The following is a 13,383-nucleotide window of genomic DNA, read 5'->3' as shown; positions in this document are numbered from 1 at the left end:
TTGCTGCGCTGTTTGTTTGGTAGCTGCTTTTCAAAATAATGAGAGGGCATACACCTGAGAGAAGACGGAGCTACGTTGCCACGACGCAGGACTATTTCTAATCCTGAATAGCCATTGGCTTCGTCTTCTCCAACTTTGTAGAGGTGGAGCTAGGGAATCCGAGGATGAGGACCCACAGTAGTAATGAGGACCCACAGTAGCCAGCAAGGTAACCGTGGTTACGTGTGGTGCATTAATGTATGTAATCTGTTACTGTGTCTGTGACAAGACAAGGACATGTAGTGTGCTAATTAAAGAAACCTTTCACTGCTCCTCACTTAGACACAGGTCATATCTCATTAATGATGGTCTCAATGCATGGGGAGTCATTCATTACCGGACATTAGGAGAAAAAAAAAAGGGAGGATGTGATGTTGGGAATTCCTGTTTGCACATACAGTACATAGCATGCAAAGCTTATAGATATTTCCCCCTCAGAAGAAGCATGTGATCGGATCCAGATCATCCCAGCATTATGTTTTTTTTAGAAAAAAGAGTAAAGAACATCTTTGTTCAAAAACATTAATTTTTATTTTTGAAATGAAGGGGTATTTACAAGAAAAAAAAAAGTCAATGTCAGGTTAATGTAATGTACATTACTAAATACAAAAAATATATAATTGAAAAAAAAAATAAAGCACATCTTTGAAATGCTTTCATTTCTGACACCAGTCTGAAAAAAACAAGAGAACTAAACAGCTGAGCTTACTCCTGGGATGAGGACCATCCCGCTTTAGGAAAGGAGAGTCGCACAGCCTGACGGTCAGTGCTTGTACCTGGATGTTCAGTGCACAGGGACACAAATACAGCAACCATCAAACGGTAGTGCACAGGCAGAAAGGCTCGTCCGCAATTAAAACAGCATTGTAGTGGCTCCAGTAATATTGCAAACGAAGCCTGGGGAATGTCTTTTGTTGCTAAAAGGCTGTACTGTTACCCCACCCTCTGGACAGAAATGCTCAAATGCAATGTCAAACAGCCCTACACACTCACACACACACACACACTTGAGAGTTTAAGGAGTATGGAAGGTTGTAGAGTTAATGGGTAGCTATCACTCTGTTTGTCTTTTTGTGGTCATGAGAAGCTGGTTACGATCACTTCATTTTTTCATGTCCACAAAAAACACAAACGTCATTTATCTGACCTAAACTCATAATAAAAGTATTCCTATGATTCTCTCATGATCGACATAGTACGCTTTGTCATCTCATGATTGATTCAACATAAAGCTATTCTTAAAAAAGACATGCCAGATGTAATCATCTATAGTCCATACACAAAAGTCAATCTCTACTTGATATTACTTTGTGTCCAAGGTCATTATATTGTTAAATAACTGCTCACAACCACAGGTGCACCATCACTCCCTACAGGGGAATATCATGGTAGTATTACGTGGACTCCTTTGGCTGTCGCTGCATCAGTTCACAATAATAATGGCATTAAATTCTGATGTCAATAATGACATTTGGCAGTGCTGCAGATCATAGATGATTATTCCCGTGTCAGAATCTACAGTATCATTATTTAATTATCATGAGATGACAGGATGGGCTACATCGAGATCACAAAAAAAAGAAGAGAATCTTATGGTCAAGATCACAAAGTCATTTTGATCAGGAGAAAATAAAACATACACATTATAGCTGATGACAGGCTGCATGTTATTTCAATAATCAATATGTTCCTAAAAATTTAATCCGCACCAGGAACAACTGTTCCACAACAACTGACAGTTAAATATAGAATAAATGTGCCACAGAAAATGTGCAGTAATTGACGGAAAGTTAAAAGCTCAAAATTCCCTGTCTGACTCTCCACTACATTGAACTGAAGTCTCTGGAAAAATGCTTTTAAATAACTAACAGAAAGCATAGCCTCCTTGGTCAAGTTAACATCCATGGCACCTATATGTCCCTGTAAAGGAGTCCCTGTCTGAATATGAAAGTAAATGAGCAGTCCAAGACAAGTGCAAATCCTCCCTGAGACTGGTCCATGTACTTACACAGACATCAGATTCAGCATTATACAACCCACGTACCCTACTAGAGGACTAAACGAGTCACACTGACCGGCCTAAACTTGTGTTTGCTGCCACTTTTGCAGCCACAGTAGCACTGTTTTCATACAACATTTAAGACAAAACACAGGGATTCATCATCATCGTCATCACTCAGTCACAATAACGCTCTGAGAGCAGCATGTAAACCAGACTGGTCAGAAATCAAGTGGATCACAAAAAATGTTTAAGTTGATCACACAGTTATTATTGCTAAAATGGTTATCATTTTGATTAATTTGAATGATGAACCCCCTCCAGATACCTGACCAGGAGCTGGTCTCCATCCACAGATACGTAGAACTGCGAGATATCACAGTAACTGGAAATGGGTGGGAAGAGCAGAGTGAAGTGAATCAGCATGTGATGCTCTGAAGTGCCTCAGGGACTCAGTCCCCTGGTGGCTGACAAAGACACATATTAGGTCATCATGTGTCTCTGAGGTGGCCTCGGCTCTGCAGGCTCTGAAAGTGGGCCTGCTTCAGGATGCGGTTGATCTGCAGGTAGGTCACCAGGTTTGTGGGGCCGGCCAGTTCTGAGGTGTCCCCAGAGCTGAGGGGACTGCAGGGGCCCACAGCGCACTGACTGGTGCAGGTCCCAGCCGCATGTTCTGGACTGCTGATGCTGCTCTCGCTGTTGGATGACTGAAATGCAGATTTCAACATTAGCAGTGTGCTAGCTGGATATGCAAGTCAACATCCACAATAATGCAGATTTCAGCTTCAAAGTAACTAATTTGATGATCAATTGAAATTCAAAGCCTTACATCTGACATTTTTTGGGGTAATGCATGACTTTTGTTTGGTGCAGTTCAGACAAAACTCTGATGTGTTTCTGATCTTGGTTTTTTATGCTGGTGTGAAAGCAGTTTGACATTAAGACTTTGATCTGACAGTGTAAAGTAGTTATAACAGATATTATAATACTAAGATACATGATACTATTTTAAAGCATTTTAAAACTGCTGCTACTGAAAAGTTAGTGTGAGACAAGGATCCGTCTGGCTGTTACAGGTTATTCTATATGATAATTTAATTTCACTGATTTTATACCTCAGAGTCCCAGGCATCTCGGCCTGGCTCAGGGGAGAGAGGGTGACCTCTGCTCTGCCTTTTGGCTTGGGGCACCAGGTGGCCGCTCTCCTCATCACCGCCACTGCGCTGCCGTTTCCTGTTTGGGTGCAAGCATACAGACATTTAAAACACAGACACATATATACCATCACACACACATCCATACTGTAACCCATTCACCACCTGCTACAGCTCGCATGTATTAACCCCGATTGTTTGTTAGCAGAGCACGGTGACCGGCATTTTCTTTAAATGGCTGCTACAAGCGGTTAATGTAGGCCACAATAACGTTACTCCACCATTTGCTTTAGGCAATATTTTATCAGTTAGCATTACATTAAGTTCTGTAGGCCTCGCTCACCTGTTTTCAGTCAACATATGATGATACTAAATCAATCTTGACGAGCTTCTTTTGTGTTTGTTCGGACCAGGCTGGAGGACGCAGCTGGTCGGAGTAATCCACTTGTTAACGGAACGTTAGCTTGTTTTCTGTCAGTCGATGGCCTATCACCTGAGTTAGCAAACTAAACTTGCCCGGCTAGCTAATTATGTTGAATATTGATGTGATACTAGAAGCCATTTTGGAAATACTAAAAAATAATCTCACTAACCACACAGACACTCTAGACAATTGGCTGTTAAACTACAGCTAAGATAGCTAACGTTAGGTTAGTTAACAAGCTAGTCCCAAACGCTTCAGCGTAACAGTAACAAGCTAACGACACTGCTAGCTAACCTTCCTAGCTAATGCTCTTAATTAGCTGACCAGAGGACACGCTGCAGAAAAACCGTAGTTTCTTTGACAACAATCTCAACGCCAGAGCCCGACTAGAATTACACCTACTTTAATTCAACCTAGCTAGCTGTAAGAGTCACATCTACACCCATAGCCAACCGCGGCAGTTGTGTTTACATGCTACTGCGGCTGCGCGAAGACCACTTGTGGTGCTTTTACAGGCTATCGGAAAACAGGGGTTCTCGTTGAAGAATCGGAGTTCAGTTTTCAGTGGCATCAGAAGTGTAAAGAGTGGTGAGCGCGATAGTCATGACGAGGATGATAGTAACTGAAAAGATTGACTCTATTACTCTTTCGGAGGTTACATGCACGTTATACAGGTGTGCTAATTTCAGAATGGAATTTGTTTAGAGTTGACTGGTAACACGTAAAAGCAGCATTAAAAAAAACACTGGCGCACGTTCAACCCTCCCCATTCAGCAGCGCAATCACGAGCGCAAAACAAGAAAGCTTTTAATTAACTCGATGATTCATTGACGTTAGCTAAACACCATGTTTATTCATTTGTTTCTGCAGTAAAATGTAATTGGTTTTCATAAGAAATATTAATCAACAAATAGTGGCCTTTATGACTTGACACAATGTTAATTTCCCCAAAAGATGTCGCTGTTTACAATTGAACGGTTCTATTCGACACATTGTAGCTGAATGTAATTATCGCTTTAAGTGTTGAAAACACCGTGCTGTGTCTTCAATTTAAAAACAACATATCTACAATGTTGCGGACAGTGAGTGCAGTCCACTTACTCATAAAACCATTATGGCTACTCTGTTCTCAAATAAGGAACGATTTCCAGCCTAAGGGCATTAGAAAAATAAATATTGTTCTGTACAAAGCATTTTAAATGCTGGAAACAAATAATCTAATGCGATCTGTAACCCGGAAGTTACACCCTGCAGTGCAGCAGGTCCAGCCAGCCAATCGTATAAACAAGAAAAAGAAAAAAAAAGAAAAAAGAAAACGCCTCCGTCAATGACTCAAGCGACGGACGGAGGTGAGATTAACAGGGATCCTCAGCAGCAGCAGCGGTCCTGTTATTATAAAGGGAAATAATCGCAATGGGCAGCACCGATTCAAAGCTGAACTTCAGGAAAGCAGTGATCCAGCTGACAACCAAAACACAGGTATATGCGCCTGCATACAGCTCAATAAGGGGTTCAATAGGGAGATGGTGTGGCGAACAGCATCACCGAGGAGATGAGATAACGCGAATGATGTGGCAGCAAAAAAAAAACCAGACTGCCTCATGTTGCATGCCATCTTTTTTGTCGTTTATCGTTTAAACATCATATTATCATCGAAGGATTTATAAGGTCTGTGCAGAAAGACTGCGTGTACCCTATTCCAACCATGTCGCATTTGTCATGAAGTACCGGATCAAATGGTGGTCGATTCTGCGATGCAGAATTCGTTCTCACTGAGCTTTATTCGGGATGTGCACGTTTAATTTTCACGATAAGACAAACGGTGGCGTAGTTAAATCAAAAATGATGACGTAGGTCTTGGAATGACCACGTTCGCAGATGCGGCAGGTGGACTGTGCTTAGATCAGTGTGCCAGATAATGCTCACTGTTGTTAGAATAGAGGTTGTGTTTACATTGCCATTAGGCAGGCCTCTAGTGAGCTGGATAGAGTAAACCCAAACGACCGTGTGTGTATTATAATACAAAGGACACCATTATATTTTAATGCACTGCAAGATCAATCATGGTATTTGTATTAAAAAAATCTCACTTGTATGAAATGCTCAATTTGGCTCAGACATATGAGAATTAAAACGTAATCATGTTTTTACAGCCAGTTGAAGCCACAGATGACGCCTTCTGGGACCAGTTCTGGGCAGACACCACCACCACAGTCCAGGATGTTTTTGCACTGGTGCCATCTGCAGAGATAAGAGCTGTTCGAGAGGAGTCCCCCTCGAATTTAGCAACGCTCTGCTATAAGGTACGAGTGTGAGAGGCTGATGCGTCTGTATGACGCAAACTTGTCCATGAGGTGAGATTGCATCGGGGCGCACCTTGCTTTGAGGCTGCACCATGGAATAACGTTGCTATGGATCAGGATTTTGTTTGTCAGAGCCCAGCACAGTCTGTCAGCCTCGTGCTCTCAGATGTGGGCATAAGTGAGTCAACTCCCCTTCCTTTCCCTCCGCTTCCCGTCTCTTGGTTCCAGCTTCCGTTTGAAGCTGCCTATCTGAAACAAAACAGACATGCTGAGGTACTTACACCCTAATTAAGTGAAGAGGAGGAGATGAGAGCTCTTGAAGCTGGCCTGATTCAAAGGGGTTTGTTACCTTTTTTTAGACACAGGCTGATGTTGAATCGTTTTCTGAAGTAAATCTTGGTTAAAAGCCCAAAACATCAACATATGTCCCCAACTCACAGGCCAAATATTTTCATTGTCGAGTGAAAGAAGCTGGTGCATATTCCCGGTGTAAATGTTTGTTTGTGTGTACACGCAGACTTTAATGAACAATTTATGAGATGCTGTAGTTTGTTGGTAAAACTGTTGTATCTCTGTTCTCCAGAAACATAATCATTAGTGTCCAGTAGATGGCATAGTTAAAGAGAAATATTACATAAGCTTACGCTCGCTGTAAAGGGTTTTAGTCACTGCTCATGACATTATTTGCAAATACAAAGACTTTTATATTTTAAAAGACATAACTTGTCATGCAAGAACAAGTCTAGATGTTATGGTGCTGTGTATGTTGACTGGATAGTGTCTCAATAACTGACAAACAGCGCGAAAATAGGCACTTATGTTGCTGTGCTCGCTCTCACGTTCCCCGTTGTCGTATGTCTCGTCTGCTCAGGCCGTGGAGAAGCTGGTGCAGGGTGCGGAGTCCGGCTGCCCCACCGAGAGGGAGAAGCAGGTGATCCTGAACTGCACTCGCATCCTGAGCCGCATCCTCCCCTACATCTTTGAGGACCAGGACTGGAGAGGATTCTTCTGGTCAACGGTGCCTGGCGCTGGCCGGGCCGGGGTGAGTGGGCACAGGGAGGGAGAACCTGGGTCCTTTAATCACTATTAACACCTTTTATCGAACAGTGTTGCTTTGAATGCAAGATGATCGATTCGATGAGTTACAAAAACATGGTGTTCTCATCTGATGTTCAGTCCTTTGAGGCATAATGAAAGCACTGAGGTATTAAACCTCTGCTCTTCACAGTACACATCTTTCTCTCAGTTAAATTGGTTTCCTCATTCCAGTTTCAAGGAGGTATATTTGACTTTTTTTCTTTGTGGAGCAGGAAATGTAATGCTGCAAGGTAATTTCAGCTGTACTGAACAATTTCTGCCAAGCAATGAACACTTTTTCCATTTCACCGTTTGCATAATTTATTTTGATGACCGGTAGAGAACAATGGTCATCGTATGGATCTGGTCTCATGCCTGTCCATCTCTTCCAGACAGATGAGCTGGATGATGATGACGGAGCTCGACCGCTGGCTGAGTCGCTGCTCCTGGCCATCGCCGACCTGCTCTTCTGCCCTGACTTCACCGTGCACAGCCATAAGAGAGGCCCCGTGAGTGCCAAGTCTGTCATTTCATCCCCATTCAGCAAAATCAATAATTGCTGACACATCGTGACATGATCTGTTTTGGTCGTTTTAAAGGTTAAAGATGTTTTTTTTTTTAGCACCGTTTCCTTCTTCCTGGTCTGAAGTTGCCTGAGGAACCTGTCGATCAAGTTTCTGACACAAGAGAACATAAAAAGACACCATGAATGATGAAACACTGTCAGTCTCACCGCGAAGAATTCCTCGTCCCTCATGAGCTAGAAAGGAATGTTGACTGCTTTGCAGCTCACAGTGACCCCTTTAGGGGTTTTAACTTACCTGCTTGTGAAATATCGGCATCATGGAAAATGTGCTCAGATGCAGCTGCAAAGGGGCAGCTCAGAAAAAAGCCAGACTGTCCCCTTCATTGGGCATTTGTTTCTTAAGACAAAATGTGTTGACTGATAGTGGCAAAGCAGGAAGAAGTGTGCGAGTAAGGAGACAGGACACGTCCCATTTCTTACCAACAGCAACCTTTCTGTAACCTCAAGGGATGATTTAGTTGCTTAATATTCACCAAATCCTGACTATACTTTATGTGCTGTGACCATGATGTTTTCCTCCTCACTATTCTTTAGATAGAAAGATCTGAAAATGCTCACATCGTGTTAGTATGCAGCATTAAACAACTTACTTTGTCTGTTAGGTTTGAGGACTTTGGAGAGACTACAGAAAGTAATTTGCTGTCTCGTTAGAAATGTTAATCCTGCACTCTGAATTGAATAAATTGATTTCTGACCACCTCCAGGACTCGGCAGAGAGCATGCAGTCGATAGACAGCTGTGAATACATCTGGGAGGCAGGGGTGGGCTTTGCACAGTCGCCGCCTCTCAACTACATCCATGACCTGAACAGGTGAGTTGGCCGGCTTCTGCGCAGCTGTGCTTGGCAGCATCTGCATCGCAGATACAGTGTCTCATTTTTCTGCGGGACTGACTTTTATTTTTCTGTCCACCTCTGTGTTTTTCTCGCCGTTCCTCTTCAGGACAGAGTTGCTGAGGCTGTTACTAACCTGCTTCTCGGAGGCCATGTACCTGCCTCCATCATCGGACAACAATGTCCTCAACCCCTGGGTGACGTTCTTCTGCTCCACAGAAAATAGGTAATGGCCAAATGCTGGCACATCCATGGACAAACTTGTGTGAAGCCGTGCATCCATCCAACTGTCAAGGGAACTTGTAAGCAGGATTTAGCCAAGTCGGAGAACACAAGGGTAGTTGTTTGTATGTGGCCCAAGGTCCTCTTACAAGGCTTTTTTCAGGCCGTTCAGCCACCTCTCATGGTCTTCATCACAAGTGGAGTTTGCTCAGTTGTCATGGAGATGTCTCTTGGCTCAGTTGTGAGTGAGATGTGGATGAAATTTCCCAAATAAAAGCATGTAAGCGGACCTTGAGTCTTTGTTTTCACTTTGTGCCTCCACATTATTTTATATTTATGTTATGAACAAGTGCATTTTCATTTCCCTCGTGGACCTCACTACATAACTACTGCACTGACTGAACTGTGACACAGATGCACATGATTTTGCTAACATGGTCTTCATGTCTTTGTCTGTAGACACGCTCTGCCTCTGTTCACCTCTCTGCTGAATGTGGTGTGCGCCTATGACCCAGTGGGTTACGGCATCCCATACAACCACCTGCTCTTCTCTGACTACCGGGAGCAGCTGGTGGAGCAGGCTGTACAGATCCTCATTGTGACGCTGGAGCATGACGGAGGGGTTCCCCATCGCCCGGCCTCCCCATCCAGCATGGAGGAGCAAGAGGTACGACACAGAGACCGCCACGAACGAATCAGTCCCATGAGTATGCGCCACGTATAATAAATCTCCTTATCTTTGCACAGTCTACAGGCCCCGAAAACCTGTTTGTGAATTATTTGTCGAGGATTCACAGAGAGGAGGTAATCCAGTTATCATTTTGTAAAATGCGTGAAGATCTTCCCTGCAAACATGTCCGAAGCTCAACCTTCTGTCTCCCCCTCGGCAGGACTTCGACTTCGTACTGAAGGGCCTGGCTCGTCTGCTGACCAACCCCTTGGCTCAGACTTACCTGCCTAACTCTACCAAGAAGATCCAGTTCCACCAAGAGCTTTTGGTGCTTTTCTGGAAGCTGTGCGACTTCAATAAGGTTGGAAAAAAGAACTAAAATGAAGCTGCAGGATGTAGATTTAAGAGTCTGCGCTTTTATTCAACAAAACCCCCTTTGTGTTCCCATCACAGAAGTTCCTGTTTTTTGTCCTGAAGAGTAGCGATGTGCTGGATATTCTGGTTCCTATACTCTACTACCTGAATGACGCCAGGGCCGACCAGTGTGAGTCTCATCCCAGTGCTATCCTTGCGGCCAACAAGGCTCAACCAGGCATGCTTACTGACTTCTGATGTGTTTTATCCCTGGCTGCAGCCCGTGTTGGACTCATGCACATTGGCGTGTTCATTTTGCTGCTGCTGAGTGGCGAGAGAAACTTTGGCGTGCGCTTGAATAAGCCCTACTCCATCCATGTGCCTATGGACATCCCAGTGTTCACAGGGACTCACGCTGACCTGCTTATTGTGGTGAGATGTCTGCTTCGTTACATCATCTGAAACGGTCGCGCTCTTTATCTTTATTGTCTTCCTTATTAACGCAGTTAATGCTCACAGCTGTCACTGTGTCTGTGTGGTAGGTGTTTCACAAGATTATCACCACAGGCCACCAGCGTCTCCAGCCTCTGTTTGACTGCCTTCTCACTATTGTTGTAAATGGTGAGTTGCCTTGTCGCCATCTGTCTGGTGATGCACGGATTTTATTTGCAATTATTTAAAAGTTGCAGCATCTAATCAGAAACAGATGCCACTTAATCAAATAAAACTCTCTGTTGTAGTTTTCTTTATTGAATTACACAATCATCTTCTCAGTGTTGTTGTTCTTCTTCCTCTGCAGTGTCTCCCTACCTGAAGAGCCTATCCATGGTGGCGGCCAATAAACTGCTCCACCTGCTGGAGGCCTTCTCCACCAGCTGGTTCCTGTTCTCTGCGGCCCAGAACCATCACCTTGTATTCTTCCTTCTCGAGGCTTTCAACAATATCATCCAGTACCAGTTTGACGGTAAGAGAAAGCTTGTGTGAAAGCTGTCTTTTTTGTCTTGTTGTCAACATCAGGGTAGTAGAAGGAACTCTGTTGTACGTCTGCTCATGTAGTAAAGCTTCCCCTCTTTCTCTCACCTCCAGGGAACTGCAACCTGGTGTACGCCATCATCCGCAAACGTAACGTGTTCCACCAGTTGGCCAACCTGCCCTCGGACCCTGCCTCCATCCAGAAGGCTCTGCAGAGGAAGAGGAAGTCTCCAGATGTCATTTCCCGCACTAGCTCCCAGGAGACTGTGTCCATGGAGGGCTCCCACCCTGCTGTGCCGGCAGAGCCTGGGACACTGAAGGCCAGTCTGGTCGCTATACCAGGTAATGACTCTGTTATCTGCTCTGTGGATGTTCATTAATCAACTTTTCACATTTTATTAAAGTGATTTTGTCTTGACTGTGATTGTCTAACTAAAATATATAGGATGGGTTGACAAATGTGAAGTAAGCCAGTAGGTCAGTTTCTCAAAAATATGTCTTAAAATTAAGCAATTTTAGGGATATGGTTTTTGATGTTTTTTAGTTTTGGTAGAACTAACAATTAAAAAAATGACAGAAAAATCAAACAAACAGGCCACAAATACAGACTTACATTTGTAAAACAAACAAAAAATGCCAAGTAATTTCGCCTTGTGTTACTTTAACACAAATAAATGTACTAGCGCGAATTTGTCGCGCTAGCGCATATTAGCGGTAGCAAGAAAGTGTATGCAGAATTAACTCAAAATAAACTACAGTGCCCACGTTCATGGGAAAGAAGAAACATCAGCCAGTTTCATGGGATTTGTTGGCAACAAGAAAAATATAGAATATCACCAGGCTTCTGCTTTAAGTAGTGATTGGTTCCCCGCAGGCATTGATAAACTGACCGAGAAGTCCCAGGTATCAGAAGATGGCACCATGGTGTCAGTTCCAAAGACAGACGTCCCACACACAGTCCACACAGACCAAAGTGCGGTCGCCGGGACCAGTGACACAGAGTCGAACTCAGGCCGCGACAACGAGGTAAGTGTGTGTGTGTGTGCATGTGTTTGCTTAAAGGCCAGTGCATGTTAGTAAATCTCCCTCTTCATGTTATCAGGACGTTTTCTACACTGAAGCAGAAATGGAGAGAAGACGTTTGTCCAGTGCGTCTTCGACATCGTTCTGGGCTCCCACATCAGACTGGGTCAGTAACTAAGCAATATTATAGGAAGAGTGGGACTGAGAGGAAAACTACAAATCTGTTTCCTACTCCAGGACCACATACAGCGGCATGGATTTATCAGTATACAGCAGATATTTCAGAGCCGTGGTCGGGGCCATAGATTGTAACTTTCAGAAACCTCAGTGAGATAAAGGATCAGTGAGTCATATTCAGCAAACAGCTCCTCTGCTCATGCAGTCTTTCTGCCATTAGGGGACGAATATGGGGATTGCAGGTTAGAAGCGGGATGCAGTTTGTTGTTTTGCTAACAAAGGGGATGGCATCCTCCCTCAAATTGCCCTCTGATCTTAGATATTTAGCAGAATGTGCAACTGATCTGGATTTACCCTCTCTCCGTCCCCAGGTCCTCTCCTGGAAGTGTAAACTACCCCTGCAGACTATCATGCGACTTCTACAAGTGCTTGTTCCGCAGGTGGAGAAGATCTGCATCGACAAGTACGTAAACACTTCTGTCTCTCTTTAGTCGGACGTATCGGCTGAGATTCTTTTGAAATATTACCATGTTAGATTACGCTCACTTGTTTCACTGCAGGGGTCTGACAGATGAATCCGAGATCCTGAAGTTTCTCCAGCACGGCACATTAGTGGGCCTGCTGCCGGTCCCTCACCCCATCCTCATCAGAAAGTATCAGGCCAACGCAGGCACCGCCATGTGGTTTCGCACCTACATGTGGGGTGTCGTCTATTTGCGGTGAGTCAGCCCCGAGAGCTGAGAATTGATGAAGCAGCAGTCTTTGCACACTGACCAAACTCTAACATCTCATTCTGTTTTTCTAGCAACGTGGACCCTCCTATCTGGTACGACACAGACGTCCGTCTTTTTGAGATTCAGAGGATGTAGGCGGAAGATCCAAAATGGGACTGTTCAACTCCAGGGTTCCTCTTCCCTTCAGTATCTGCTGGTCTCCCAGTAAACCTCACTGTGTTTATCTTGCCTCCGTGATCATCATCGTAAAGCTTACACCACCGACTTGGGTGTTAGAGTCATTCAGACGAGTGAGGTAGAGATACCCTTCAGATTAAGACGGAAGATGATGGAATTATCAATATTGTCCAACTGCGTACATTTCTTTAGACCTCAAGACCACAGAATGTCAGTCAAAGCACTGAGATGTATCCTGAAGGCTGAGGCTCCTCTCTTGACGGCATAGAAGTGAAATATTGATTTCGGTCAGACTTACCATAGAAGACACAGGCCTTCCTGCAGAAGCTTGTAACATATCTGGGAAGGCACAATATCGATGTTTCACATTATTCGTCATTCTCGCCATGCTTTAAAAGTGAACTTGCACTCTTTGAGTTGTCTGTTATTATGGTTGTAGTTTATGTGACAACGTAACTCGGCAGGATTTTGGAGACAAGAATACAGATTGTATGTTTGTATGTATGTGGCCAGGTTCACGCTTTGATCTGGCCGGCTATGCTTACAGTGCTTGATGTTGAAAATTGTATTTTCCTTAAATTATCTTGAAAATATATATTAATATGCATCTGTGAATTCTGAACACTGTGCTCACTGTTCT

General features: G+C 43.9%; 2 protein-coding genes across 2 annotated transcripts; one reads left to right on the top strand and one right to left on the bottom strand.

Annotated features, from left to right (window-relative positions):
• Window positions 1-567: 567 nt before the first annotated feature.
• On the bottom strand, window positions 568-4,066 carry LOC121621423 (protein FAM104A). The gene is made up of 3 exons (XM_041957895.1): window positions 3,536-4,066; window positions 3,154-3,271; window positions 568-2,745 (listed from the first exon to the last, which is right to left on the bottom strand). The coding sequence occupies exons 1-3, from the start codon at window positions 3,550-3,552 to the stop codon at window positions 2,530-2,532; spliced, it is 351 nt and encodes a 116-aa protein (XP_041813829.1). The 5' UTR covers window positions 3,553-4,066; the 3' UTR covers window positions 568-2,529.
• An 892-nt stretch (window positions 4,067-4,958) lies between these two features.
• On the top strand, window positions 4,959-13,358 carry hid1a (HID1 domain containing a). Its single transcript, XM_041956662.1, has 19 exons — window positions 4,959-5,095; window positions 5,770-5,919; window positions 6,791-6,961; window positions 7,389-7,505; window positions 8,287-8,393; window positions 8,524-8,640; window positions 9,096-9,303; window positions 9,384-9,440; window positions 9,527-9,667; window positions 9,760-9,850; window positions 9,941-10,092; window positions 10,203-10,281; window positions 10,460-10,624; window positions 10,747-10,974; window positions 11,507-11,658; window positions 11,735-11,821; window positions 12,204-12,295; window positions 12,393-12,551; window positions 12,638-13,358. Exons 1-19 carry the CDS (start codon window positions 5,030-5,032, stop codon window positions 12,699-12,701), a joined length of 2,403 nt encoding a protein of 800 aa, XP_041812596.1. The 5' UTR covers window positions 4,959-5,029; the 3' UTR covers window positions 12,702-13,358.
• The last annotated feature ends 25 nt before the right edge of the window (window positions 13,359-13,383 follow it).

The sequence above is a fragment of the Chelmon rostratus genome, chromosome 17 (genome assembly GCF_017976325.1).
Source record: "Chelmon rostratus isolate fCheRos1 chromosome 17, fCheRos1.pri, whole genome shotgun sequence".
Classification (NCBI taxonomy): Eukaryota; Metazoa; Chordata; class Actinopteri; order Chaetodontiformes; family Chaetodontidae; genus Chelmon; species Chelmon rostratus.
The sequence above is the reverse complement of the archived record's forward strand: the minus strand, read 5'-3'. Positions and strand labels throughout refer to the sequence as shown.